General features: G+C 35.2%; 4 protein-coding genes and 1 pseudogene across 4 annotated transcripts; 4 read left to right on the forward strand and 1 right to left on the reverse strand.

The window, feature by feature from the left end:
- Window positions 1-1,388: 1,388 nt before the first annotated feature.
- Window positions 1,389-4,288, reverse strand: LOC113734532 (UDP-glycosyltransferase 75C1-like). Its single transcript, XM_027261120.2, has 2 exons — window positions 3,031-4,288; window positions 1,389-2,434 (listed from the first exon to the last, which is right to left on the reverse strand). The coding sequence occupies exons 1-2, from the start codon at window positions 4,177-4,179 to the stop codon at window positions 2,177-2,179; spliced, it is 1,407 nt and encodes a 468-aa protein (XP_027116921.1). The 5' UTR covers window positions 4,180-4,288; the 3' UTR covers window positions 1,389-2,176.
- A 3,232-nt stretch (window positions 4,289-7,520) lies between these two features.
- On the forward strand, window positions 7,521-9,143 carry LOC113733746 (UDP-glycosyltransferase 75C1-like; annotated as a pseudogene).
- Window positions 9,144-11,027: 1,884 nt separating this feature from the next.
- On the forward strand, window positions 11,028-12,633 carry LOC113734535 (UDP-glycosyltransferase 75C1-like). Its single transcript, XM_027261124.2, has one exon. The coding sequence runs from the start codon at window positions 11,087-11,089 to the stop codon at window positions 12,470-12,472; it is 1,386 nt and encodes a 461-aa protein (XP_027116925.1). The 5' UTR covers window positions 11,028-11,086; the 3' UTR covers window positions 12,473-12,633.
- Window positions 12,634-14,031: 1,398 nt separating this feature from the next.
- LOC113734533 (UDP-glycosyltransferase 75C1-like) lies at window positions 14,032-15,703 on the forward strand. The gene has a single exon (XM_027261121.2). The coding sequence runs from the start codon at window positions 14,189-14,191 to the stop codon at window positions 15,581-15,583; it is 1,395 nt and encodes a 464-aa protein (XP_027116922.1). The 5' UTR covers window positions 14,032-14,188; the 3' UTR covers window positions 15,584-15,703.
- Window positions 15,704-22,652: 6,949 nt separating this feature from the next.
- Window positions 22,653-24,263, forward strand: LOC113734534 (UDP-glycosyltransferase 75C1-like). Its single transcript, XM_027261123.2, has one exon. It carries the CDS (start codon window positions 22,753-22,755, stop codon window positions 24,145-24,147), a length of 1,395 nt encoding a protein of 464 aa, XP_027116924.1. The 5' UTR covers window positions 22,653-22,752; the 3' UTR covers window positions 24,148-24,263.
- Window positions 24,264-26,391: the final 2,128 nt, after the last annotated feature.

Consider the following 26,391-nt stretch of genomic DNA (forward strand, 5'->3'; position numbering starts at 1 on the left):
GACTTCATCTGGTTGAGCTGAGCCACAATAGCCGTCATGCAACTTCTGATCTCCGTTGAGTTGGACTCCATTTTTGCAGAATGCGACTCAAATTTATCCTCCATAATTTTTAACGCCTCTTGCGTGGAATCGATGAATCCCTGCAATCGAGTCTCTTGCTTGCGTATCTGTTCTTCGAGAGTTTTCAAGCGAGTGCCCTCGGCCATGGCGGATTCAGCTGCGGATTACTATTGCGAAAGAAGGTTCAAAGAAGGTTTGAGTGGGCGAAGCCTGCAATCCAAGGATCGCAGGCTCTGATACCACTGTTAAGACTAGAGCTAGAAGGAAGATAAGAAGGAGTAGTTGGGAACGGAGGGAGAATTTGAGAGAGAGAATATTATTCAAGTTTGAGAGAATGAGTCATACAAAATCCGTGCCTACTACTGCTAACCAACCCATCATATATAGGCGGTGCTTTCCTGCAGACAAATTGGTTTTGTCTGCATGCATGGGTAGTTATACCCTTTTAACGACTTCCCTGCCGTCTGCATGCATGGTAGTTACACCCTTATTCTAATGAACTTAATGAATTACAATATTATCCCTCAGGCTCTTGACTGTTTACATTTTAGTCCTTGTGATCCATAACAACCATTTGGATTTTATCGTACACTATGACATTTTCAACTAGGTGTGAACAATTTTACTCAAGCTTAACACTCTCGGTGTTTAAATTTTGTTTGCTTAGTTTTGCTGAGTTTGAAATTGTTTCTTTATTTGTTGCGCCACGCTCAAATAAATTTTTAGTAAGTCAAACTTGACTAGTTTGAAATTTTAATAAAAAATTAATTAATATTTTTATGTTTAATGAGATTATCTAATGAAAAATAGAATTTATTAAATTAAAGTTCAATTTAAATAATTAAACTATTTCAACTTCATTCTCAGCCTTTTTAGTGCAAGATTACACTACTATTCTCAACCGGCAAACACTTAGGATACACCCGAAACAAATTTTGCACATTTTTAATTTTTTTTTCATAGATAAAAAAAACACACAATTAAATTAGACACTCAAAAAATCATCGTCAGATTGAATCAGAGACCAATCTAAAGACTAATCTAAGGGGACCTCTTTAATTTTTTGACATGACAGAATTTGTTTTGTGCCACATGATGTAGTAGATTGGATCGACCCAAATTTGCCTTCCCAATACCCATGGGTACAAGATTACATCGTTGAGAGACTTTGATGAAGGAAACGTCAGTGCTTACATACCACCTCGGGATAAGGAAAAGGACCGACCAAAAAGGGCAAAAAATCATGCTTTGTTGAAAAAGAGTGAATGAAATTCCTCCAAAAAAAAAAAAAACCAACAAAGACTGAATGAAAGAGATGCCAAGAAATATAAGTGCAAGAAATTCCATCTGCAATTTAAAAAAAAAAAAATTGAATTGAGGCTGGAATTTTCAACAATTAAACGTACACTATAGTTTATTCAATTCCAGCTTCTACACGAATTATTGGCATCCTTACTCCAAATTTCTCAAGAAGTTCATGAAATTGTTGTATGAAGATCCATTTTCCTTCACAGCCTCCACCGCCGAACACGTTACAGGGCCCAACTAATTCCCTACGGTCCGGGAAAGGAGGCCCTACTCCACGCCGAACACATTAACAACGGGACTCGAACCCTGGATAAATCAGGAATATCGCCATACCCTGAGGAAGAGGAATGGACCGCTCAAGCTATTTCGTGGGCACAGAAGACCGGTCATGTAAGATGACAAATTTTTTTGTAGGAGACAGGGGTTGAACCCTGACCTCCAGCATCACTCAATAGAGTGATGATCACTGGACCAAACAGGGGTTCACATTGTTAAGCCACTATGGTGAAGAAACGTCTCTGCTTAAGCAGCACTTCGGAACAAGGTAAAGACTGAGTCAAAGTGAGGCCATAGTAATTTTCAAAAAATCAAGTGCAGCAAATCCACCAAAAAATTTTTTTTTTCCTTGAAAGAAGGAAATCCACATTTAAAGCTGTATGCGGTCCCAAGCAGCTTTTTTTTTTTTAAAGGAATTTTCAACAATTAAATAGGTATTGTAATTTAGTCAATCAATACATGATTACAAAACCTATGATTTTGATGGACTGAAACTCAAACACAGCCCTTTTACAAGAAATTAGTATCATTCTCACTCTAAATTCTGCAAGAAGTTCATGAAATTGTTGTATGAAGATCCATTTTCCTTCACAGCCTCCATCGCCATACCTCTCCATTTACCAACATTTTTTCTCATTTCTTCCCCTTTTTCACCACCTCCCATCACAGTATCCAAGCACCTCCTGATCTCTGCTCTTTCCACCACACCTTCTTCATTGGCTTTTGCTCTCACCCCAATACCCCAAACTTCCTCGATCAACTTTGCATTCGTTGTCTGATCAGAAAAATGCTATGTTTTCAGAACCGGACCGGATAGCGACTCGGCCGAGGTCAGGGGTCAGGGGTCAATGGGTTCGACCGGGGGTCGATAGGGGTCGAACCGGATGACGTCATAAATAAAAATTATTTAAAAATTAAAATATTATATATATAATATCTAATAATATATTGATATTAATAAAGGCATATTCATATATATTTGATGTTTCAAATATATTTAACAAGAAAATACAAAGAAATTAGAACAATCAAGTAGCAATTTATATTATTTAATAAATATTAACAAGTTTAGAATTAAAATTATGAATTTAATTGAAAAATAACATCAAATTTTAGGACAATATTTATAAAGTATCAAATATTTGAGGTATATCAATAAGTTTTAACAATTTAGGGGGTCAAAACATAATATTAAAAAGTTTGAATTTTTTTTAAAAAAAATTACTGTTAAACCGGAAAAACCGGTTTTTTCCCGGTCAAACCCGGTTTTTGACCGGCTTTGACCGGATTTTAAATTTCCGGTTTTCTAATGTGACTCGGACCGGCTACCTGGCCGGTTCCCGGTTCGACCGGTTCGACCGGCCGGTCCGGTCCGAGTCTGAAAACAGAGGAAAAATGTGGACATCCCACAATTGGAACCCCAGCAACTATACTCTCCAGTGTTGAATTCCACCCACAGTGTGTGAGAAAACACCCTATTGACCTGTGACAGAGCACCTCCATTTGTGAACACCATGGCACTATCATCCCCTCTTCACTTGAAATATTTTCTACCACTGCCTTTACTTCTTCTTCCTGTTCGTTATCTGCTCGTAACACGAGCAAATAAGACCTTCCAGCTTCCTTTAATCCATGCAAAATCTCCATCTTTTCTTCTTTCTTTAAACTCAAAAGGCTTCCGAATGATGCATAAACCACTGAACTTTCTGGCTTTGAGTCCAACCATTGAAGATAGTCATTTTCCGGGATGTCAAATAAGTTGCCACCAACAGATTTATCAGATGAATCGTAGCCATCACAAAAGGCTGATGGAATCAAAGGTCCAATTGGGATCAAATTCATTCCATCAACAGCTTTGATTGATGCTTCTTCTAACTCGTTAAAAGTATTGACCAGTACACAAGCTGTAGACTCTTGTTCTAAGATCTTAAAATGTTCATGAAAAGAAGGAACTGCAGAAGGAAATAATGGATCATTCGGAAAGAAAAAGGTCGGCAAATCCTCCTTTTGAAACAAGGAAAGGTCAGGCAATTTTATGGAAATTGAAGAGTAATCAACTTCACGAACTCCATCATAAATTCCATCATGGCTATTGAAGTACCTGTGATATAAGGCAAACGAGGTGGCACACTGGATAACTAAAAAAGCCGAAGGAACATTCATCTCACTCGCCAATTCTGCCACCCAAGGCAGCAAAATAGTGTAGATTGCAAAGGTCACCGGTCGGCCCTCGTTTGATGAGGCTTGGATCAACTTGGTAAGGTCTTTAGAACCGAAACACTTAACATCTGATAAAAAGCACGCGAAGTCGCGGTTTTTCATAGATTTTTCATCATCATAGCCATCCGAAAAGGATGCAAAGGAGAGACCATTAGAGGCTGGAGGGTTTTTAATGCGGCTAAGGCCATAAACCGTGGTGGCAAAGGTGACTTGTGCACCAGCTCTTGCTAAGTTTTTGGCTAGCTGAAGAGTAGGGTTGATGTGGCCTTGGGCTGGTATGGCAGTGACGAGAAAGTGCTGGTGCTTGATGTCCATGGTTGATGCCCAATTGTTTTTCTTCTGAGTACATAATCTATACTTATATACAATGGGAGAGGTTCCTTTTTTGGTATAAATAATTTATGTCATATAATGTTATACCAAAAATACCTTTTAAAATTTGTTTTCAAACTACTCAAATTCTATCTTTTTTTTTTCTATCATGATTTGATTCTTTAAGTACAACTGCTCACGCCCTGTCTCTTTCTCTACCATAATTTTTAATATAATAACTTCCTAAATAAAAAAGAATAGTATTTATAGATTTCTAAAAACAAAAAAATATACATGCTCTAACATGATTTTACAGATAATAACTTAATGTAAAAAAGAATAATTAATTATATATTTTTAGAATACACACGTAGAGTGTACCAATAGCACTCTTGAGGAAAAGGCAAACTTACAGTCAAACTCGTGTTAATGACTTTTGTGCTTCAATTTGTGGGTTGTGTTTGGAAGTCAAGCAAATTCTTAGTTGGAAATCTATCATATGTACCATTGTACCTTGGCTTTATTCACTTGATTCTGCTCCTGCCCTAGTGAATTGCCGCTTTACTCCATAATCCAAAATTTCCCCAATGCTGAATGACTGGAACACGTAGCATATATATAAAAGGGGCCAAGAAGGTATTTAATGTTGAAAAGTGTTACGATATACCAGCCAACCAAACACTGAAGCAAACAATTATGTGACGTTGAATGGCCATCTTATTGTTTCTTCCCAAAGATAAGACTGAACCGTCAAATGCTTGCGTACGTTGATTGGCCACTCAAAGTTAACATTTTTAGTCCAAGTCTTGTAAGAAAGTTCTGAAATGTGTGAAGAGTCATTTTGACCACTTGGATCCTCGGTGACATGTTTTCTATTCCAATTCAATGCCACCTATAATATTGTGTCAAGTGTCCTGTTATTATTTACACTTATGTTAAACCAAACCAAGTTGAATTATTAGAAAATTAAAGTGTAAATAATAACGGGACACTTGGCGCAATACTATAGGTGACATTAAATTGGCATAGAAAAACATGTCACCGAGGATCTCAAGTGTTCCTTCTCCTAGTGGCAAAGGCATTCATTATGATCAAAAGATTTAATACTTGGAAACCTTGCATGTCTCTTGCATCATTCTTGGCTGCATTATCATCCTCTTTACATGACGACCAAAACCTTCGTCCCAGCTTCAAGAACTTGATCGAATAGTTATGGCCAGAATATTCACAAACTTCATGCTAAAACTTATCAGAGCAAATCTATAGCATGTTCTACCGAAAGCCAAAAAATTAATAAATAAACTGATTCTTTGCCTAGTGGAAATAGTACATGAATGTCATAAACATAGAATAGAACTTATTAAATCAAGACTTGATTAGTTAACAGAGAACCCAACAAACAGTTGAAACTCTAATAAAGTAACTAACTAAACCAAATCAACAAAAGAAAGGAAAAGAGCAAAAGAAAATCATGTAAAGAACAGGAAACTTACAAGATCATAACAAGTTTTGATATCCCTTTCCTTGTCGTCTTCGAAGCCAGAGTTTTTTTGTCGAGAATCCGAAAAGGGTTTTCTGATCTCCTTGCTGAGCTCCAACTCCATCCGACCACCCTCAACTGGCTGACATCCCAAGACCGACAATAATCTCCATGGCCATCACCACCAGAAAGGCTGCATTCCAAGCCAATCATCAAACAGTTCTGGAGGTGAAGATGGTTGTTGTTGGTCCGTGGATGTCGCCTACTGAAGGTGGAGGAATGCAGGCAGAGCGAGGCAAAGGATTTTATTCATCGACATCATCACCGTACATGATACAACAGCGCCGCACAATCACCACCACCATTAAGAACCATATGTATGTGCTTGGAAATTAATTTTCTGAAGGTTAGACTCTGATGTAAGAAATTCTAGCAAGTCTGTAAGGATATATTTATACATCCAAGTGGGATTAATCCGTTTCCTAGTCGGATTCCTTGTTACCGACTTCCTTTTTGTTTCCAAATTTCAAATGCGTGCTTTAGCAGATATCCAAAATATCACGCCTTCGGACCTTAATATTTGTTTGCCTTGAAGTCGTGTTTCCTCCTCTGAAAAGTCCACTTCTTCTACGCTTCTTGCACCGAGTTGAATATAGATCAATCTAGGTTGTCCTTTTTATGCGTTCGTCTTGCTGCAGTGAATTTTAATTTTTTAATAAAAATTATCTTTTTTATCTCTCATACATCTATCAGTAATGATTGATTTTTGAAAGATGTCAACAATTATTTAATTAATTTTCTTTTTTGAAGTATAGCTTGCATCTCTTTATTGCCTTCAAAGGCTATTTTCCATCAAATTTTCACTTTACATGAAACCGCAAGGGGTAAAATAAGTATTTTGAAATGTTAGAAAAACCATATAGCAATAGGTGAAACCACAATTTGATTATGTGTAAGTTACTCTACATATATTTTTTTGTAAGGTATAGTTCACTTAATTTCAATTATATATGGCATAAAAGAGTTTTATCATAATTATGGTACTTGCTTTTTTTGGTATAATCAGCGTGGTAATGGCATGATTTATTATTTAAAGATTCTAGCTCAAGGGGGCATTATTTTCAAATTAGATATCAAAATATTGTACATTGAGTCCATAAAGTTTTTTTTTTTTTGGCCATATTATGGTTACTTCATCCCTGGCTAATGGCCCTACCGGATGAGCTGGGTCTTGGGGAAATTTGCCTTAATTCTATGCAAATTTAATTAAGTTTTTTTTTTTTTGCTTACTCCAATTTTGTACCTTAAATTCCTTTTGACATCATAATTATTGTAATACAGGGATTGTGGACCTCATAAGTTCTGGTTCAAACCAGTTGAGAACAGAATAACTATTTTATATTTCTTTTACAGCACACTCATACTTCTAAAATAACTATTTTATATTTCTTTTACAGCACACTCATACTTCTTTATACCATATCTGGATTCATTTATAAGACAAATAGGTTTGAACTAGAACTTGTGAGGCTCCTAGTCCATGTTATGGTGTGGTAGTTCATATTGCTCACTTTCTATCCCTCCTTTGGACAGTATTTGTTTAAAAGTCAACGACTATCACTTCAAATATGGATCACACAACTTAATTCTTTTCCTTTTTTAGGTTTAATTCCCCTTAATTTGGCTGCATTTTGTGTTTAATTTTTCTTTCAATTCAAGAATTATCACATTTGCCAGATTTAGTTATAATTAAATTGAATTGTTGTCATGAGTCAAGATCATATGAATTTTTTGTCTCCTTCTGATAAAAATTATAAAATTGGCAGTTACAGTTCAATGAAATTAAAATTGTTATCATGACTCTTGGCTCTTTCTGCAACTTCACCGCTACACGGATCAAATGCCAAGATTTATGCCGTTCCAACTTTATAAATTGAAGCATGTACCTTCAACTCAAAGTAATAGTAATACAAGCTTTGCAATCTCGCCATGGCCATCAAGCAGCAACACTTTCTCATCACGGCTCTACCATCCCAAAGCCACATCAACCCTGATCTTCAGCTAGCTAAAAACCTTGCCCGAACAGGTGCACAAGTCACTTTTGCAACCACAGAATATGGCTTCAGCCGCATTAAAAAGCTTCCAGCCAGTCACGATGAGGATTCCAGAAAAAAAAGGCGATTTTGTGGGCTTTTTATCTGATCTACAGCTTTTCGGTTCTCGAGACCTCACCAACTTCATCCAACGAGGGTCGACCAGTTACCTTCTTGATCTACACAGTTATGTTGCCCTGGGTGGCAGAAGTGGGGCATGAGATGCATATTCCTTCGGCTTTCGTAGCTATCCAGTGTGCCACCTCATTTGCCATCTATCACAGCTACTTCATTTGCCAAGATGGTATGTATGATAGAGTTCGTCAAGGTGATCAGAACCTTTCAATTGCCCATAAAATTGGCTGATCTTTCCTTGTTTGAAAAGGGGGATTTGCCCACCTTTCTCTTACCTAATGATCAGTTCTTTTCTTTTACAGGTGCTTTTTTCCATGAACATATAAAGATCTTAGAGCAAGACTGTAAACCTTGTGTACTAGTCAATACTTTTAACGAGTTAGAAGAAGCGTCAATCAAAGTTGTTGACAGTACGAATGTGATCCCAATTGGACCTTTGATTCCTTCCGCCTTTTCTGATGGCAATGATCCCACTGATAAATCTTTTGGTGGGAACTTATTTGACATCCCGGAAAAGGACTGTGTCCAATGGTTGGACTCAAAGCCAGAAAAGTCTGTGGTTTATGTATCAATTGGAAGCTTTGTGGCGTTAAAGAAAGAGGAAAGATAGAAATTTTGCACGGATTAAAAGAAGCCGGAAGACCATATTTGACGGTAATCAGATTTTCGGATGATGAAGAGGAACAAGTAAAGGCAGTGATAGAAAACATATCAAATGAAGAAGGAATAATAGTGCCTTGGGGTTCACAGATGGTGGTACTTTGTCACAGCTCAATAGGGTGCTTTATCACGCACTGTGGGTGGAATTGGAGAGCATTGTTGCAGGGGTGCCAATTGTGGGATGCCCACATTTATCTGATCAGACAACAAATGCAAAGCTGATTGAGGAGGTTTGGGGTATTGGGGTGAGAGCAAAAGCTAATGAAGAAGGGGTGGTGGAGAGAGGAGAGATCAGGAGGTGCTTGGACATTGTGATGGGAGGTGATGAAAAAGGGGAAGAAATGAGAAAAAATGTTGCTAAATGGAGAGGTATGGTAATGGAGGCTGTGAAGGAAAATGGATCTTCATACAACAATTTCAGAAAGTGAGGATGGTGATATTAATTAGTTTCTTGTAGGAGGTCTGCCTCTGAGTCTCAGTTCCTGAAGTGATCATAGTTCAAGTTTTGGACCCTTCATCAAATTGTCAGTTATATGTATTGCTTATCCTTGGATATGTCTTACTGTATTATGTAAACAAATTGTATTAAAATGGCTCCAAGAATCAGTTATATATATATATATATATATATATATATATGTATATATTATATAATATAAAAGTTGTGCATGAACGATGAAGAATTGGAAAGATTTATGTTATTCTGCATCCCATCCCTCCCCTCAAGCAGCTTCTTCACTCAGAAAAGTTGAAAATTTTCAAGGTACAAGATAAACACATAAAATAGAGGTGTGGGTCCACAATAAAATTTAAATGTTAAAAACAAAAAGCCCCTTTGTGGTATATCTAATGCACAAAAAAGTCCCCCGTGATTTCAAAACATACAAAACGATAACTCATGTTTTGAACTAAATTGTAAACTAACAGAATTCGTTAAATTTAACGAAAATGACGGTTTTGGACGTTATGCTTACCGGATTCCATTAAATTTATTGTTAAATTTACCGAGTTCCGTTAAGTTTTCCGTTAAGTTTACCAGATTCCGTTAAGTTTAACGAATTCTGTTAGTTTACAATTTAATTCAAAACATGATATGTCATTTTGTATGTTTTGAAACTACGGGAGGCTTTTCTGTGTATTAAGTATACCACATAAAGCTTTTTTGTTATTAACCCAAAATTTAAATATTATCATCCACCTCCTAAATTGTTTAAATTTTTAAGGGCAAATTACACTTTACCCTCCCGTGGTTTAGTGATTTTTTACATAACCTCCCTATGGTTTCAAAACTTATGTATAACCTCCTCATAGTTTGGATTAAAGTGTCAAAGTAACGGAATTTGCATTCTATAACAGAGTCAACTAAAAGTTAAAAATACTCCTATATAAAATTGAAAATTATTTAGTAACCATAGAGGGGTTATGTGTATATTTTAAAAAATATAAGGGGGTTATATGGTAAAGTATTAAATCATAAGGGGATTAACGAAGTGCATTCTTCAGCATATCCTTTCTAATTTTGATCCAATGGCTATATTAAATGGTTAAAAAGAAAAGGACCCTTGGTTCCAACTGCATTTACAACTAAAATGGCTGAAAAGACTGAAAGTATACATTTCTTTAATGTTCAACAGCTACTTTGAAACAAAATTTAGATTAGGGACCAAAAGTTGACAATGGAAGTAATTTAAAGGCCTTCTATACACTTTATCCCTTGTTCTGTCGGCACTAATGACTAAATTTGACTGAAATCCTTAAACGTGACACTTTTTTTTATTGAGGGCTTATTTGCGAGACTACATTATTGAGGGGTCAAAAGAGTGCAAAGAAAATAGTTTAGTGGTCAATCGGATGGTTTCCTAAAAAAAAAAAAAAGGTTATAACAAAGACGACATGTTATATGCCCATTTGATTAAAAATTTACATGATAAATTAGTTTCTCGTCTAACCTATGAACGTTACGAGCTCGAACATGACTTTGAACCGTGTTTTTTTTTTTTTTTTCAAAGGGACTTTGAACCACGTTCAAAATAGCAAGCACAGTGGGAAATTCAGAATCAATATTTAGACCTTGTATAGCTTTGAACAACTGCTGGCCTTTGTACTCCCGGAATTTTACGTGCTCTACCAAAGCTGAACTGACCTTCATGATCATGAACAAAGATGAACCCACTTGTCACTATCATGAGCCCAGCAAACAGCCCTACGCCAGCAGCTCCCAAGTCCTTGAATATGGCCCCAGAAGAATCAATTATCAGCTGCCTTTCACATGGAGCGGTCCAACAGGACTCTGCTGTCCTCTGGTTCGTCTCTACTGCCTGCACTGTATTAGCTTGTTTGAAGTTATTAAACTTACTGTTCATTGTCAACATCAGATAAATTGGATTGGCCTTACTAAGAATAGAATTAAAACTTTAAAAACAGGAATACAATTGGAAGCACAAAGTCAAACACCAGTAATATAAGGTTTGCTATCTCCGATGAGTCATTAACTAACACACTCTGAAGTTTAGAAAATTATCCATTAAGCATCCACAAGAACATGGAGCACCAGCACTTTCTCATCACTGCTCTACCATCTCAAGGCCACATCAATCCTACTCTTCAGCTAGCTAAAAACCTTGCACGAACAGGTGCCCAAGTCACCTTTGCCACCACGGTTTATGGATTTAGCCGCATTAGAAACCTTCCAGCCTCTGGTTGTCTCTCCTTTGCATCCTTCTCCGATGGATATGATGATGAAAAGTCTCAGAAAAACCGCGATTTCACGAGCTTTTCATCTGATACAAAGCGTTTCGGTTATAAAGACCTTACCAAGTTGATCCAAACTACATCCAAGGAGGGTCGTCCAGTTACCTTCTTAATCTACACAGTTATGCTGCCTTGGGTGGCAGAAGTGGCGTGCGAGATGCATATTCCATCGGCTTTCTTAGCTATCCAAAGTGCCACCACATTTGCCATCTATCACAGGTACTTCAATAGCCATGATGGTTTTTATGATGGAGTTCGTGAAGTTGAGTGTTCTTCAATTTCCATCAAATTGCCTGATCTTCCCTTGTTCGAAAAGGAGGATTTGCCCACCTTTCTCTTACCTAATGATCAGTTCTTCGCTTTTACAGTCCCTTTTTTTCATGAACATATAAAGATCTTAGAGCAAGACTCTAAACCTTGTGTACTAGTCAATACTTTTAACGAGTTGGAAGAATCATCAATCAAAGCTGTTGATGGTATGAATCTGATCCCAATTGGACCTTTGATTCCTTCAGCTTTTTCTGATCGCAACGATTTGACTGATAAATCTGTCGGTGGCGACTTATTTGACACCCCCTCAAAAGGCTTTCTCCAATGGTTGGACCCAAAGCCTGAAAGGTCTGTGGTTTATGTATCATTTGGAAGCCTTGTGACATTAAAGAAAGCAGAAAAGATAGAGATTTTGCATGGATTAGAGGAAGCAGGAAGGGCTTATCTGCTCGTGTTACAATCAGATAACGAAGAGGAAGAAGTGAAGGCAATGATAGAAAATGTATCAAGTGAAGAGGGGATGATAGTGCCATGGTGTTCACAATTGGAGGTGCTCTGTCACAGGTCAATAGGGTGCTTTATCACTCATTGTGGATGGAATTCAACGTTAGAGAGTATTGTTGCTGGGGTGCCAATTGTGGGATGTCCACATTTATCTGATCAGACAACAAATGCAAAGCTGATTGAGGAAGTTTGGGGTATTGGGGTGCGAGCAAAAGCTAATGAAGAAGGGGTGGTGGAAAGAGCAGAGATCAGGAGGTGCTTGGATACTGTGATGGGAGGTGGTGAAAAAGGGGAAGAAATAAGAAGAAATTCTGCTAAATGGAGATGTATGGCGATTGAGGCTGTGAAGGAAAATGGATCTTCACATAACAATTTCAGAAACTTCTTGCAGAAATTAGAGTAAGGAGACAAGGATATGGTGATTTTGAGTCTGAGTTTATGAAGTGATCATCAATTGAACCTTTTGTCATTTGTCACGACTAACATGCCAATTGAATTTATTGCTCAGCTTTCTGTTGTATTGGTCGCGTCTTACATGATCAAATTGAATTATGTTTCCAAGAATTATTTAAATCACTTACCAAGACCGATGAAAAAGGGAAAAGATTTAGGGTAACTTACATATAACCCCCATAGTGGTGCATAATGCCAGATAACCCCTTTAAGGTTTCAAAATAGTCATATAACTCTCCTATGGTTTTATGTAAAGTAAAAAATAGATGAAATGCACAATTAATTACAGCAGTTGTACGAGAGATGCTCCAAAAGTCTATGTGATAAGATCATAATATCTGCTTAACCCCATTCTGGTTTGCATAAACATCCATTACACCCCTTTTTAGTTTTTGCATTTATCTGCATAATTCCTATGTGATTTTATATAAGGTGATTAAGTCATCATTTGATTTAGCATTTAAATAAGAATATTACTTGTATTTCAACTTACGACGCTATATAGGTTATTTTTCATTAAGTTTCCACTTTATATGAAATTATTGGGGGTTTAAAATGTTAGAGGAGTCATGTGATAATAAATGAAATCATAAGGGATTTATTTGTAATTTATCGAAGATTTATGTTGTTCCTAATCCAATCGCTCGAGCACCTTCTTCACATCAGAAAAGTTGAAGCTTTTTTATTTAACCAATTAGACAACAGGTGAGTGCAATAACAACTTAGGTAACAGCTGATTAGTAAAATTATAGGACTATTTTAAATTTGTACCCCTAACATTGTGCCTCATACTCACCTTGCATCTTAAACTTTAATTTTTGAATATTGCACCCTAAGCTCACATATTCTTGCCATTAGAATCCCATTGTTAATATATCATAAGAAAAATTAGCCGTTTTAACAATTCCACATTTGTAAAAGGACTTATTCCACTTTCCACCATAAACTTTAATTCCTTAGGTATTGTACACTAAACTCATAAATATGTCCGATTCAAGTTCAATTGTTAACAATGTAAGTAAAACCAATGAAAAGAAATCTCCATAGTCCATTTCTCGGAGGTCTCAATAGTGTTCACTCCTTGTGTTTGTCAGAAAAAAGCCAACTAAAAATGAACACCTAGTGGATCATAAATAGCAAAAGCATATTCTCGTTCTTTTTTTGGCTTATTTTTTCTCATAAATTACAAATTAATCCAAGAAGTTGAACTTGATGGCTTATGCAACTTGACACGCACTGACTAGTTCTATCCAAATAATGCAAAGGATAGAAAATATGTTTTATTGATGCCACAGAAAATATGTTCGTCAATGAAGTCAGTCGAGTAGGTAAAGAATTAGGCGAACTTGTCTTATTTTTTGTGAAGATTAGAAAGATAGTATACTTCAGTGATTGGTTGGTTGGTATATAGTATACTTTTTAACGTTTGAAACGTAGTTGGCCCCTTTTATTTTATGTTACACGTTCCAATCATGAATTGTGGAAAATGTGGTTTATGGAGAAAAGCATCAAGTGAACGAAGCTAGTCAAGATGCATACTTCCAAACACAACTCACAAATTGAAGCGTAAAAGTCATTTACACAAGTTTGAATATAAGCTTTGCAATCTCCTCATCAGTCAATAACCAATACGCGCAAAAGATTAGGAAATAATTGAGCATCCACCATGAACATCAAGCACCAGCACTTTCTCATCACTGCTCTACCAGCCCAAGGCCACATCAACCCTACTCTTCAGCTAGCAAAAAACTTGGCAAGAGCCGGTGCACAAGTCACCTTTGCCACCACAGTTTATGGCCTTAGGTGCATTAAAAACCCTCCAGCCTCTATTGGTCTCTCCTTTGCATCCTTTTCGGATGGCTATGACGATGAAGAACCTATGAAAAACCGCAATCCCGGGCGTTATTTATCAGATGTTAAGTGTTACGGTTCTAAAGACCTTACCAAGTTGATCCAATGTTCATCCAATGAAGGCCGACCAGTGACCTTCTTAATCTACACTGTGTTGCTGCCTTGGGTGGCAGAAGTGGCCAGTGAAATGAATATTCATTCGGCGCTTTTGGCTATCCAGTGTGCCACCTCGTTTGCCATATACCACAGGTACTTCAATAGCCATGATGGAATTTATGATGGAGTTCGTGAAGTTGATTGCTCTTCAATTTCCATAAAATTGCCTGACCTTCCCTTGTTGCAAAAGGAGGATTTGCCGACCTTTCTCTTACCGAATGATCCATTATTTGCTTCTATAGTTCCATTTGTTCATGAAAATATTAAGATCTTAGAGCAAGACTCAGAAGCTTGTGTGCTTGTCAACACTTTTAACGAGTTAGAAGAAGCATCAATCAAAGCTGTTCATGGAATGAATTTGATCCCAATTGGACCTCTGATTCCATCGGCCTTTTGTGATGGCTACGATTCATCTGACAAATCTGTTGGTGGCAACTTATTTGACATCCCGGAAAATGACTGTCTTCAATGGTTGGACTCAAAGCCAGAAAGGTCAGTGGTTTATGCATCATTCGGAAGCCTTTTGAGTTTAAAGAAACAAGAAAAGATGGAGATTTTGCATGGATTAAAGGAAGCTGGAAGGTCTTATTTGCTCGTGTTACGAGCAGATAACGAACAGGAAGAAGACGTAAAGGCAGTGGTAGAAAATATATCAAGTGAAGAGGGGATGATAGTGCCATGGTGTTCACAAATGGAGGTACTCTGTCACAGGTCAATAGGGTGTTTTCTCACACACTGTGGGTGGAATTCAACACTGGAGAGTATTGTTGCTGGGGTTCCAATTGTGGGATGTCCACATTTATCTGATCAGACAACGAATGCAAAGTTGATCGAGGAAGTTTGGGGTATTGGGGTGAGAGCAAAAGCTAATGAAGAAGGTGTGGTGGAAAGAGCAGAGATCAGGAGGTGCTTGGATATTGTGATGGGAGGTGATGAACGAGGGGAAGAAATAAGAAGAAATTCTGCTAAATGGAGCTGTATGGCGATTGAGGCTGTGAAGGAAAATGGATCTTCACATAACAATTTCAGAAACTTCTTGCAGAATTTGGAGTGAGACTGATACTAATTTCTTGTAAAAGGGCTGTGTTTGAGTTTCAGTCCATCAAAATCATAGGTTTTTGTAATCATGTATTGATGATTGAATAAATTACAATACCTATTTAATTGTTGAAAACACCTTTAAAAAAAAAAAAAAAAAAAAAGCTGCTTGGGACCGCATACAGCTTTAAATGTGGATTTCCTTCTTTCAACCAAAAAAAAAAAAAAGAAGCTTGACTTTTTGACAATTGCAATGGCCTCCCTTTGACTCAGTCTTTTCCGTGTTTCGAAGTGCTACGTAAGCACAGACGTTTCTTCGCCATAGTGGCTTAACAATAATGTAAACGTGCACTAATAGGGGTTATGAAGATTGAGTTGCAAAATGAATTAACATATTCAATATTTGAATTGAGCTTAATTTGCTAACATGTTCTTCGAATTTGGTTCGTCAATGATAAATCAAGCGAAACATGCATGAGAAATATATAATGCTTGTTAAAGTACCAAAATTGACAAAAATCTGAGGTCAATAAAATGGCATCAAACTTTAGTTTTATATGAAAAAATTTCAAGCTACAAGAGTCCCGATATAACAATAATTTGTTTAAATCCGACTCAACAAATGAATAACTCAAGATTAAAGACAATTTCAAACTCGTCAAAGAAGTATCGAAGTGTAAATAGTAAATATTTGGCTTAATTAGGATCGTTTTCACCAATTTAAGGAGTAATAAAGAAGAGTGTAAAGTTCAAATGGTCGAAGTAAAATTACATAATCAGCGGCATTGTAGGATAAAATTGAAATTGTCAAAAAAAAAAGTCGGACTAAGAGAGCATCAGGGCAATTTTCAACAAATAAATATTGATGAGTGCAAAATAAAACAAGGATAAACAAACAGAAGTTGCCCTATTAAATATATTCCCTCCATAGCACTATGATGGTTTTGATTTTTTTTTCACACAATTTAAAAAAAATTAGTTAACTTTATTGAAAGAGTAAATCTAGTCCAATGTCTTCCTAAAATATCGTTACATTAATATTATTAGTATACTTTACATTAATTGCAACAACAGTATTGATGAAAAGTCACACCATTCAAGACATATATCAAAACAATTAATGAATAAGGTAAGTTAATTTCACTGATAATGAAGCACAATAAATAAGGATATTCTAGAGAAGTTAAAATTAACTATATTCTTTAATTGAAAAGTGAACTGCTCCCTCTATCCCATTTTGATAGTTCTAGTTTTTCTTTCACACAGTTTAAGAAAAAAGTGGTTAACTTTGTTGGAAAAATAAATTTAGGTTGCTATTTTTCTAAAATACCCTTATATTAAATAGAGTACAACTTTATATTAATTATTCATGAAAACTTGAATTGATGGTTTATAGGAATTTGAATTAATGGTCAAGAAATAATCTACATTAAATAGGGTAATTTATACTAATAACAACCTATATTGAATAAAGGTATTTTAGATAAATTAAAAGATAACTATATTTTTCAATTGGATGGTGGATTATAATTTGGGATAGACGAAAAAGAAAAACAGGACTATCAAATTGCGACGGAGGGGTTATAATTTGAGATGGATGAAAATGAAAAATAAAACTGTCAAAGGATGGAGGAAGCAATAAATATGCTTGTCAAAATGGATCTTCACACATTTCGGAACTTTCTTACAAGACTTGGACTGAACATGTTAACTTTGAGTGGCCAATCAACGTACGCAAGCATTTGACGGTTTTGTCTTTTTTATCTTTGGGAAGAAACTAGATTGATATCGAAATAAATAATGACCATTCAACATCACATAATTGTTTGCTTCAGTGTTTAGTTGGTTGGTATATAATACTCCCTCCGTCCCGTTTTGTTAGTCTTGATTTTTTTTTACACAGATTAAGAAAGTGTAATTAATTTGGTTGGAAACATAAATTTAGATTAATAATTTCCTAAAATACCCTTATGCTAATCACGAAGAGTGGCAATTAATATCAGTTACAGCTAATGGGTTAGTATTGGAAAAGCTCAATGTATTCAATATAATGGGTTAGTATTTAATAACAATGTATTAATAACAAGATATTTAATAAGGATATTTTAGATAATTTGAAAGATTACTATATTTCTTAATGGGAAAGTGGACTACAATTTGGGACAGACGAAAAAGAAAAACAAGACTATCAAAGTGGGACGGAGGGAGTAGCACTTTTCCACATTAAATACCTTCTTGGCCCCTTTTATGTACATGCTATATGTTCCAGTCATGCATTGGGGAAATTTTGGATTATGGAGTAAAGCGGCAATTCATTGGGGCAGCAGCAGAATCAAGTGAATGAAGCCAAGGCACATATAAGTTCCAATTAAGAATTTACTTGACTTCCAAAAACAACTCACAAATTTAAGCACAAAAGTCATTAAGACACACAAAAGTCATTTAACAGAAGTTCGAATATAAGTTTGCTTCATCCCCAAGAGTCATTAACCACTAGTGCTATTGGTACACTCTACGTGTGTGTGCTTATTATAAAAATATATAATTAATTATTCTTTTTTTACATTAAGTTATTATCTGTAAAATCATCATGTTAGAGTATGTATATATTTTTGTTTTTAGAAATCTATAAATACTATTCTTTTTTATATAGGAAGCTATTATATTTAAAATCATGGCAGAGAAAAAGACAGGAGGTGAGGAGTTGTACTTAAGAGTTAAATCATGATAGAAAAAAGGAGAAATTTGAGTAGTTTGAAAACAAATTTTAAAGGGTATTTTTGGTATAACATTAAGTATCACGAATTGTTTATACCAAAAAAGGAACCTCTCCCATTGTATATAAGTATACCTGGCAATTGGGCTGGTTTGGCGGATTTTGGACAGATTGATATTGGATTTTTTTTAAATGGGTTACACCTAACCCGTCCAACTTGAGATTGGGTTATATTGGGTCATCTTAAACTCATGACCCAATATATTAATTAATATATTTTGATACGTAAACTCTCTCAAATACATTTTCACATATAAAAAAACATTTTCACACACATAAACACATTTTCACATAGATAGACATATTTTCACACACTAAAAAACTCACAAACACAAACACACACTCACTTCTTAAACTCTTTTGAAATACGCTATTTTTACACATACAAACACATTACAATACACACTAATATACTTTCACAAATACACACACATACTAACTATTTAAACTACTTGGATGACCTCACTATTTTTTATATAAGTAAGGATTTTCAAACTGGGTATAGCTTTGGTCCAAACTAAGAGACCAAAACAACAATTTTGGTCCAAGTTGGATATAGCATGAAAAATGGCATGCCAATATACAATTTTCCAAGTCTTGTTACTTGATTTAGCATTAGCTATTCCGGACATAATTCTAGTCTCATAAAAGTTCCAATCACGCTTTAAAAAAAGTTATAAACTAAAATTTTGACCCGAAAAATAAACACGAAAGAAACTAATAGATACATTCACAGAACAAGAAACAAAATATAATATTCGACTAGTTGTATTGTCAAACTCAAAAAGTTCTCATCCTCTCAGAGCTAATAGGCTCAATGCTTTCAAAGGACTTGCAGACATCTCTTGCCCTTGCCTTCAAAGAAATCTGCCAAATTCATGAACCCAATGTTAGAAGAAATGTTGTTATAAACCAGTAAATGGTTCCGCAGATTCCTGATGCACAAGGGTTGAGTAAAAGAACTAAAATTCTACTGGTGCTTGTGTTGCAAGGTTTTTTAGCTAATCAGGTCTGGCTTCAATATAGTCTAGAATGCATATTAGGATGCCACCATGATAATTAAAGCAGTACGCCTGAAAAAATGTATATAAAAAAAAAAAACTAATTTCTAATATGATATGTATGATGTCTGCAATTATTACACTTCGCAAATTGCAAATACTACTCTGCTAATATGTACATCTAAACTGCATAAAGCCCCGAGGCTTCAGCTACAGTTGATTGTGCCGGTTTCGATGTGATTCCGCAGCTCGTTTCGTCCTTTTTTGCCCTTTGCCAAGTTCCCTGCAGCCGCTTTGGCTGCTGTTGCGCTTTTCCTCATTTTTGTTTTTGTTGCCTTATTTCGATTGTGCCCTTTTCTCTTGGTTCCTTTGTAATTTTGCAATCGATTTTGTCCTTTTGTTTCTTCTATCTTCCACCGCTGCAATTGTTATCTTCGATCGTTTTCTTTGTGTGCGTTTTTATCATTTAAAAATGTTTCTTCTATCTTGTACTCCTGCAATTGCTATCTTCCGCCATTTTCTTTGTGTGCATTTTTTTGTGATTTAAAAAAGGATCCATTTTTATGTTTATAATTTTTCCTGCTCTTTTATATTTATTCGCTTATTTATTAACTTTCTTTAAAATATAATTTTCTCTACTCTTTTATATTTATTAACTTTCTCCAAAATGCATATATTAACAAAAATATTGATTTTCTAAAAAAATATGCAAATCAATACAAATTCTGTGTGCATCTAATATAAACAGAACAATACAAATTCTATGTGTATCTAATCAATATGAATCAATTATGCTGCTTTGTATTAACACAAATAAATGAAAATCATATGTATATCTAATATATACGAATGAACAAAAATCTTGTGTGTATCTAACACATATAAATCAATTGTGCCACTTCGAATTAACATATAATGAGTGTTATTCAGGTCAGATAATCATAATTTAAATTTTCCTTATACATGAGTCAATGTGCTATTGGTTGATTTGGAGTAAGAGTTGTTTAATCAGTAAATAAATATTTATTCATGTATGCTGTTGAATCAAGTATTATTAATTTTTCATATCAGTAAACCAACGGACTATTCAAAATTGTGTTATTTTTAAATTGTCGAATCTTATTAATTTTGAAAAAGTTAATGCAAGTATTATTGCTTCCAATGACATTTATTTACAAATGAATCGATCCAATATTTATTGATTTGAAAAACGATTATTCAATCGATAAATACAAATATATGATCTCTCAATTTATAATATCGAATTGTTAGAAAGCCTTAGTTTATATATGTTATATTTGCAATTTTATATTCTCCACTATATTTCTTTTCTTTGACTGTCCCTTACATCTAATTCTTCAACTATCCAATCTTCATTTAATGTGCCCACGTGCCTATTTACTATTTAGATTACTTTATGGCCACGTGTTATTCCATCAGTTACATTGTCACTATTTTTCTTCATTCTTTTCACATCAGCTCATTTCACCATCCAATCTACATTAAATATAGGATTAATTACATTTACCTCCCCTGAAGTTTGATCATATTACCAATCAATCTTTATAATTTGTCCAAATAACGGTCCCACTTTTTGAATGATCAAACATTTAACAAAAACCCCCTTAATACCGAAAATGCCCTTATTGAGGCCATGTTGCATTAAAAAAGAACATATTTTTATTTTATGAATTATGAAGCAATCCATAAAAATAGAAAAAAGTTTTTGCTTATTATTTTATAAAAACCATATCTTTGCTTCCATAAATAGTTTTGAATCAATAATTATTTTAAATCTTAAAAATGAATATTAAAAATTAGATAAATTGAAAGAAAAATAAAAAAGAAGCAATTATTTTAAATCCTCAAGTATGGTTCGAATTTGTAGTTCAAGACATGTTACGGAAAGCACAAGGTATGTTTTTCTCAATTTGAACCATACTTCAGGAATTAAAATAATTTCTTCTTTTTTTATTTTTCTTTCAATTTATCTAATTTTTAATATTTATTTTTAAGATTTAAAATAATTATTGATTCAAAACTATTTATGGAAGCAAAGATATGGTTTTTATAAAATAATAAGCAAAAACTTTTTTCTATTTTTTGGATTGCTTCAAGGTTAATAAAATAAAAATATGTTCTTTTTTTAATGCAACATGGCCTCAATAAGGGCATTTTCGGCATTAAAGGGGTTTTTGTTAAATATTTAATAATTCAAAGGATGAGACCGTTATTTGAGCAAATTATAGAGATTGATTGGTAATATGATCAAACCTCAGGAGAGGTAAATGTAATTAACCCTTAAATATACCCACATGTTTGCTTGGTGCATAGATCATGTTATCACCATTTATCATCCTTAATTTTAATGCTCCCACCTTCCTGTCCGTTGGATCCCTACTCCCAATAAGTACCTCCTTTTATTAGCTATAATTATTTTACTTATTTCCCTCCACTTCGGCTCCTACCTGAGCTTTTTCTTTCTTATACTGGACCTCAATCTCACTGTTGTCTTTTGTTATTCTACTGCATCTTCCCTATTGAAGCTTCTGCCTGGTAAATTATTCCTTATTTCTTAGTTTCAATCATCACAATGTTTCTTTCCATTTTATAGTATTTTAGTTTTAGCTGCATCATTTATCTATCTATTAATTCAATGCTTTTGTTGCATTAATTCTTTGCTTTGTCTATTTTCCTTGCCATCCTGCCATCAGACATGCCATATTGCACATTCGTTATAGCCACACAAATAGCAGCACCAGCAAGGCCAAAAAAAATCTCACCCCACGTACTAAAAAAGTTGTGGCGGAGAGGAGAACCCTTTCCTTCCTTCACTAGCTGCGATAACATCTTCCGGCATGCATAGTAGTGGCAGGACCAACACAAGGAATCCACTGCTGCTACTGCTTGGACTTTAATTATGAGCCTAAGGTTGACTCATGCATCTATACCACCGGCAAAGGCAGGTAAGGGTTCTGTACTTTAATTTTACTTGCGCGCGCGCGCACAATATATATATATATACACACACACAAATATAAACCGTTTGAAAAAAGTTTTTTACCCCACAAATTAAGCATCTTACCTGCCTTTGCCGGTGGTATATATGCGTGAGTCAACCTTAGGCTCATAATTAAAGTCCAAGCAGTAGCAGTGGATTCCTTGTGTTGGTCCTACCAGCACCATGCATGTCGGAAGATGTTATTGCAGCTAGTGAAGGAAGGAAAGGGTTCTCCTCTCCGCCTCAACTTTTTGCGTACTACGAGGGGTGAGATTTTTTTTGGCCTTGCTGGTGCTGCTACTTGTGTGGAATGTGGAGGATAGGGTACTAAACTACTAAACTCTTCAATCGTTATATAATATAAGTATAGATTATGTACTCAGAAGAAAAACAATTGAGCATCAACCATGGACATCAAGCACCAGCACTTTCTCGTCACTGCCATACCAGCCCAAGGCCATATCAACCCTACTCTTCAGCTAGCCAAAAACTTAGCAAGAGCTGGTGCACAAGTCACCTTTGCCACCACGGTTTATGGCCTTAGCCGCATTAAAAACCGTCCAGCCTCTAATGGCCTCTCCTTTGCATCCTTTTCCGATGGCTATGATGATGAAAAATCTATGAAAAACCGCGACTTCGCGTGCTTTTTATCAGATGTTAAGTGTTTCGGTTCTAAAGACCTTACCAAGTTGATCCAAGCCTCATCAAACGAGGGCCGACCGGTGACCTTTGCAATCTACACTATTTTGCTGCCTTGGGTGGCAGAATTGGCGAGTGAGATGAATGTTCCTTCGGCTTTTTTAGTTATCCAGTGTGCCACCTCGTTTGCCTTATATCACAGGTACTTCAATAGCCATGATGGAATTTATGATGGAGTTCGTGAAGTTGATTACTCTTCAATTTCCATAAAATTGCCTGACCTTTCCTTGTTTCAAAAGGAGGATTTGCCGACCTTTTTCTTTCCGAATGATCCATTATTTCCTTCTGTAGTTCCTTCTTTTCACGAACATATTAAGATCTTAGAACAAGAGTCTACAGCTTGTGTACTGGTCAATACTTTTAACGAGTTAGAAGAAGCATCAATCAAAGCTGTTGATGGAATGAATTTGATCCCAATTGGACCTTTGATTCCATCAGCCTTTTGTGATGGCTACGATTCATCTGATAAATCTGTTGGTGGCAACTTATTTGACATCCCGGAAAATGACTATCTTCAATGGTTGGACTCAAAGCCAGAAAGTTCAGTGGTTTATGCATCATTCGGAAGCCTTTTGAGTTTAAAGAAAGAAGAAAAGATGGAGATTTTGCATGGATTAAAGGAAGCTGGAAGGTCTTATTTGCTCGTGTTACGAGCAGATAACGAACAGGAAGAAGAAGTAAAGGCAGTGGTAGAAAATATTTCAAGTGAAGAGGGAATGATAGTGCCATGGTGTTCACAAATGGAGGTGCTCTGTCACAGGTCAATAGGGTGTTTTCTCACACACTGTGGGTGGAATTCAACACTGGAGAGTATTGTTGCTGGGGTTCCAATTGTGGGATGCCCACATTTTTCTGATCAGACAACGAATGCAAAGATGATAGAGGAAGTTTGGGGTATTGGGGTGAGAGCAAAAGCTAATGAAGAAGGTGTGGTGGAAAGAGCAGAGATCAGGAGGTGCTTGGATATTGTGATGGGAGGTGATGAACGAGGGGAAGAAATAAGAAGAAATTCTGCTAAATGGAGCTGTATGGCGATTGAGGCTGTGAAGGAAAATGGAACTTCACATAACAATTTCAGAAACTTCTTGCAGAATTTGGAGTGAGACTGATACTAATTTCTTGTAAAAGGGCTGTGTTTGAGTTTCAGTCCATCAAAATCATAGGTTTTGTACTCATGTATTGATTGAATAAATTACAATACCTATTTAATTGTTGAAAATTCCTTTTAAAAAAAAAAAGCTGCTTGGGACCGCATACAGCTTTAAATGTGGATTTCCTTCTTTCAAGGAAAAAAAAAATTTTTTTTTGGTGGATTTGCTGCACTTGATTTTTTGAAAATTACTATGGCCTCACTTTGACTCAGTCTTTACCTTGTTCCGAAGTGCTGCTTAAGCAGAGACGTTTCTTCACCATAGTGGCTTAACAATGTGAACCCCTATTTGGTCCGGTGGTCATCACTCAATAGAGTGATGCTGGAGGCCAGGGTTCAACCCCTGCCTCCCACAAAAAAACTTGTCACTTTACGTGGCCGGTCTTTTGTCCCCACGAAATAGCTTGAGCGGTCCGTTCCTCTTTCTCAGGGTATGGCGATCTTCCTGATTTATCCAGGGTTCGAGTCCCGTTATTAACGTATTCGGTGTGGAGTGGGGCCTCCTCTCCCGGACCGTAGGGAATTAGTCGGGCCCCGTAGGGGGTTTGCTAACATGTTTTTCGAATTTGGTTCGTCAATAATAAATCAAGCGAAACATGCATGAGAAACATATAATGCTTGTTAATGTACCAAAATTGACAAAAATCTTAGGTCAATCAAATGGCATCAAACTTTAGTTTTATATGAAAAAATTTCAAGCTACTAGAGTCCCGATATAACAAAAATTTGTTTAAATCCAACTCGACAAATAAATAACTCAAGATCAAAGACAATTTCAAACTCATCAAAAGAAGTATCGAAGTGTAAATACTAAAATATTTGGCTTAATTAGGATCGTTTTCACCAATTTAAGAAGTAATAAAGTAGAGTATAAAGTTCTTTTTTTTTTTAATTTTTTTTTAGTATAAGCAGGAGGACTTGAACCCGAAACCTCTTGCTTACACTCCCTCCCCCCGTACCATCCAACCCAACCCTCCCCCAAGTAGAGTATAAAGTTCAAATGGTCGAAGTAAATTTACATAATCAGCGGCATTGTAGGATAAAATTGAAATGGTAAAAAAAAAAAAAGTTGGACTAAGAGAGCATCAGGGCAATTTTCAACAAATAAATATTCATGAATGCAAAATAAAACAAGGATAAACAAACAGAAATTGCCTTATTAAATATATTCCCTCCATCTCACTTTGATGGTTTTGATTTGTTTCACATAATTTAAGAAAAATTAGTTAATTTTATTAGAAAAATAAAGGAAAAATCGTTCAAAACGTTCCTCACATTTTTTGCAAAATGACTTTTTTCGTCCCTCATTTTTTAAAATGTATTTTTACGTCCCTTATAAATTCATATTAATCAAATCTAGTCCTTATCTAGGTTTCTGACTAATTTATTGTCGGAATCCACCACGTGCCTTGCACGTGATCATTTTTTAAGGGCAAAATTGTTACATCAAAATTTACATCATCCAATCCATAGTCTCTCACATTTCACAAAATGAATTTTTTGGTTCCTCACATTTCACAAAATGAATTGTTTCGTCCCTCATATTTTACAAAATAAATTTTTTCATCCCTCATTATTCATGCATACGAATAACTTTTTTTAAAACTAATGCATATATCTATTTGATTTCACCTGAATAATACGAATAGCATGTAATATATCTCTATTTGATTTCTCCTGAACGTACTGTTCATGTGAAATTAAAATAGATATATATAGGAGTTTAAAAAAAATTGTTAGTTTTTCACTCATGTTCATTCCTTTTACTTGAAAATTGAAAACAAAGAAGACATTTAATTCTAAACATTATCAATTGTTTATATCAAATTAAATTTACACAAAAAAATAAACAAAGGAAAAGTATGACAAAAAGAAATAAGTAATTAACTTTTTCAAATTCTAAAATAATTATAAGGTAAGAAATTCAACTGTTGGTCTTAAAAGTAACGAATAAAAATTTCAGATTTAAACTGCAATTTGTTAACATGACTATAGAATTCGAATTAACACCTATTAATTAGATACTCTTATTAAACAACTCAATAAATGAATTATTACTAAAATAGAAAAGGCTACAAATATTGAATAGATTCACATGGTGAAATCACACACACACACACACACACATATATTTAAAATAAAATTATTAGATTTAAACCCATGTATATATCAATCTGTTTAGGTGAAATCAAATAAA

The sequence above is a fragment of the Coffea arabica genome, chromosome 3c (genome assembly GCF_036785885.1).
Source record: "Coffea arabica cultivar ET-39 chromosome 3c, Coffea Arabica ET-39 HiFi, whole genome shotgun sequence".
NCBI lineage: Eukaryota > Viridiplantae > Streptophyta > Magnoliopsida > Gentianales > Rubiaceae > Coffea > Coffea arabica.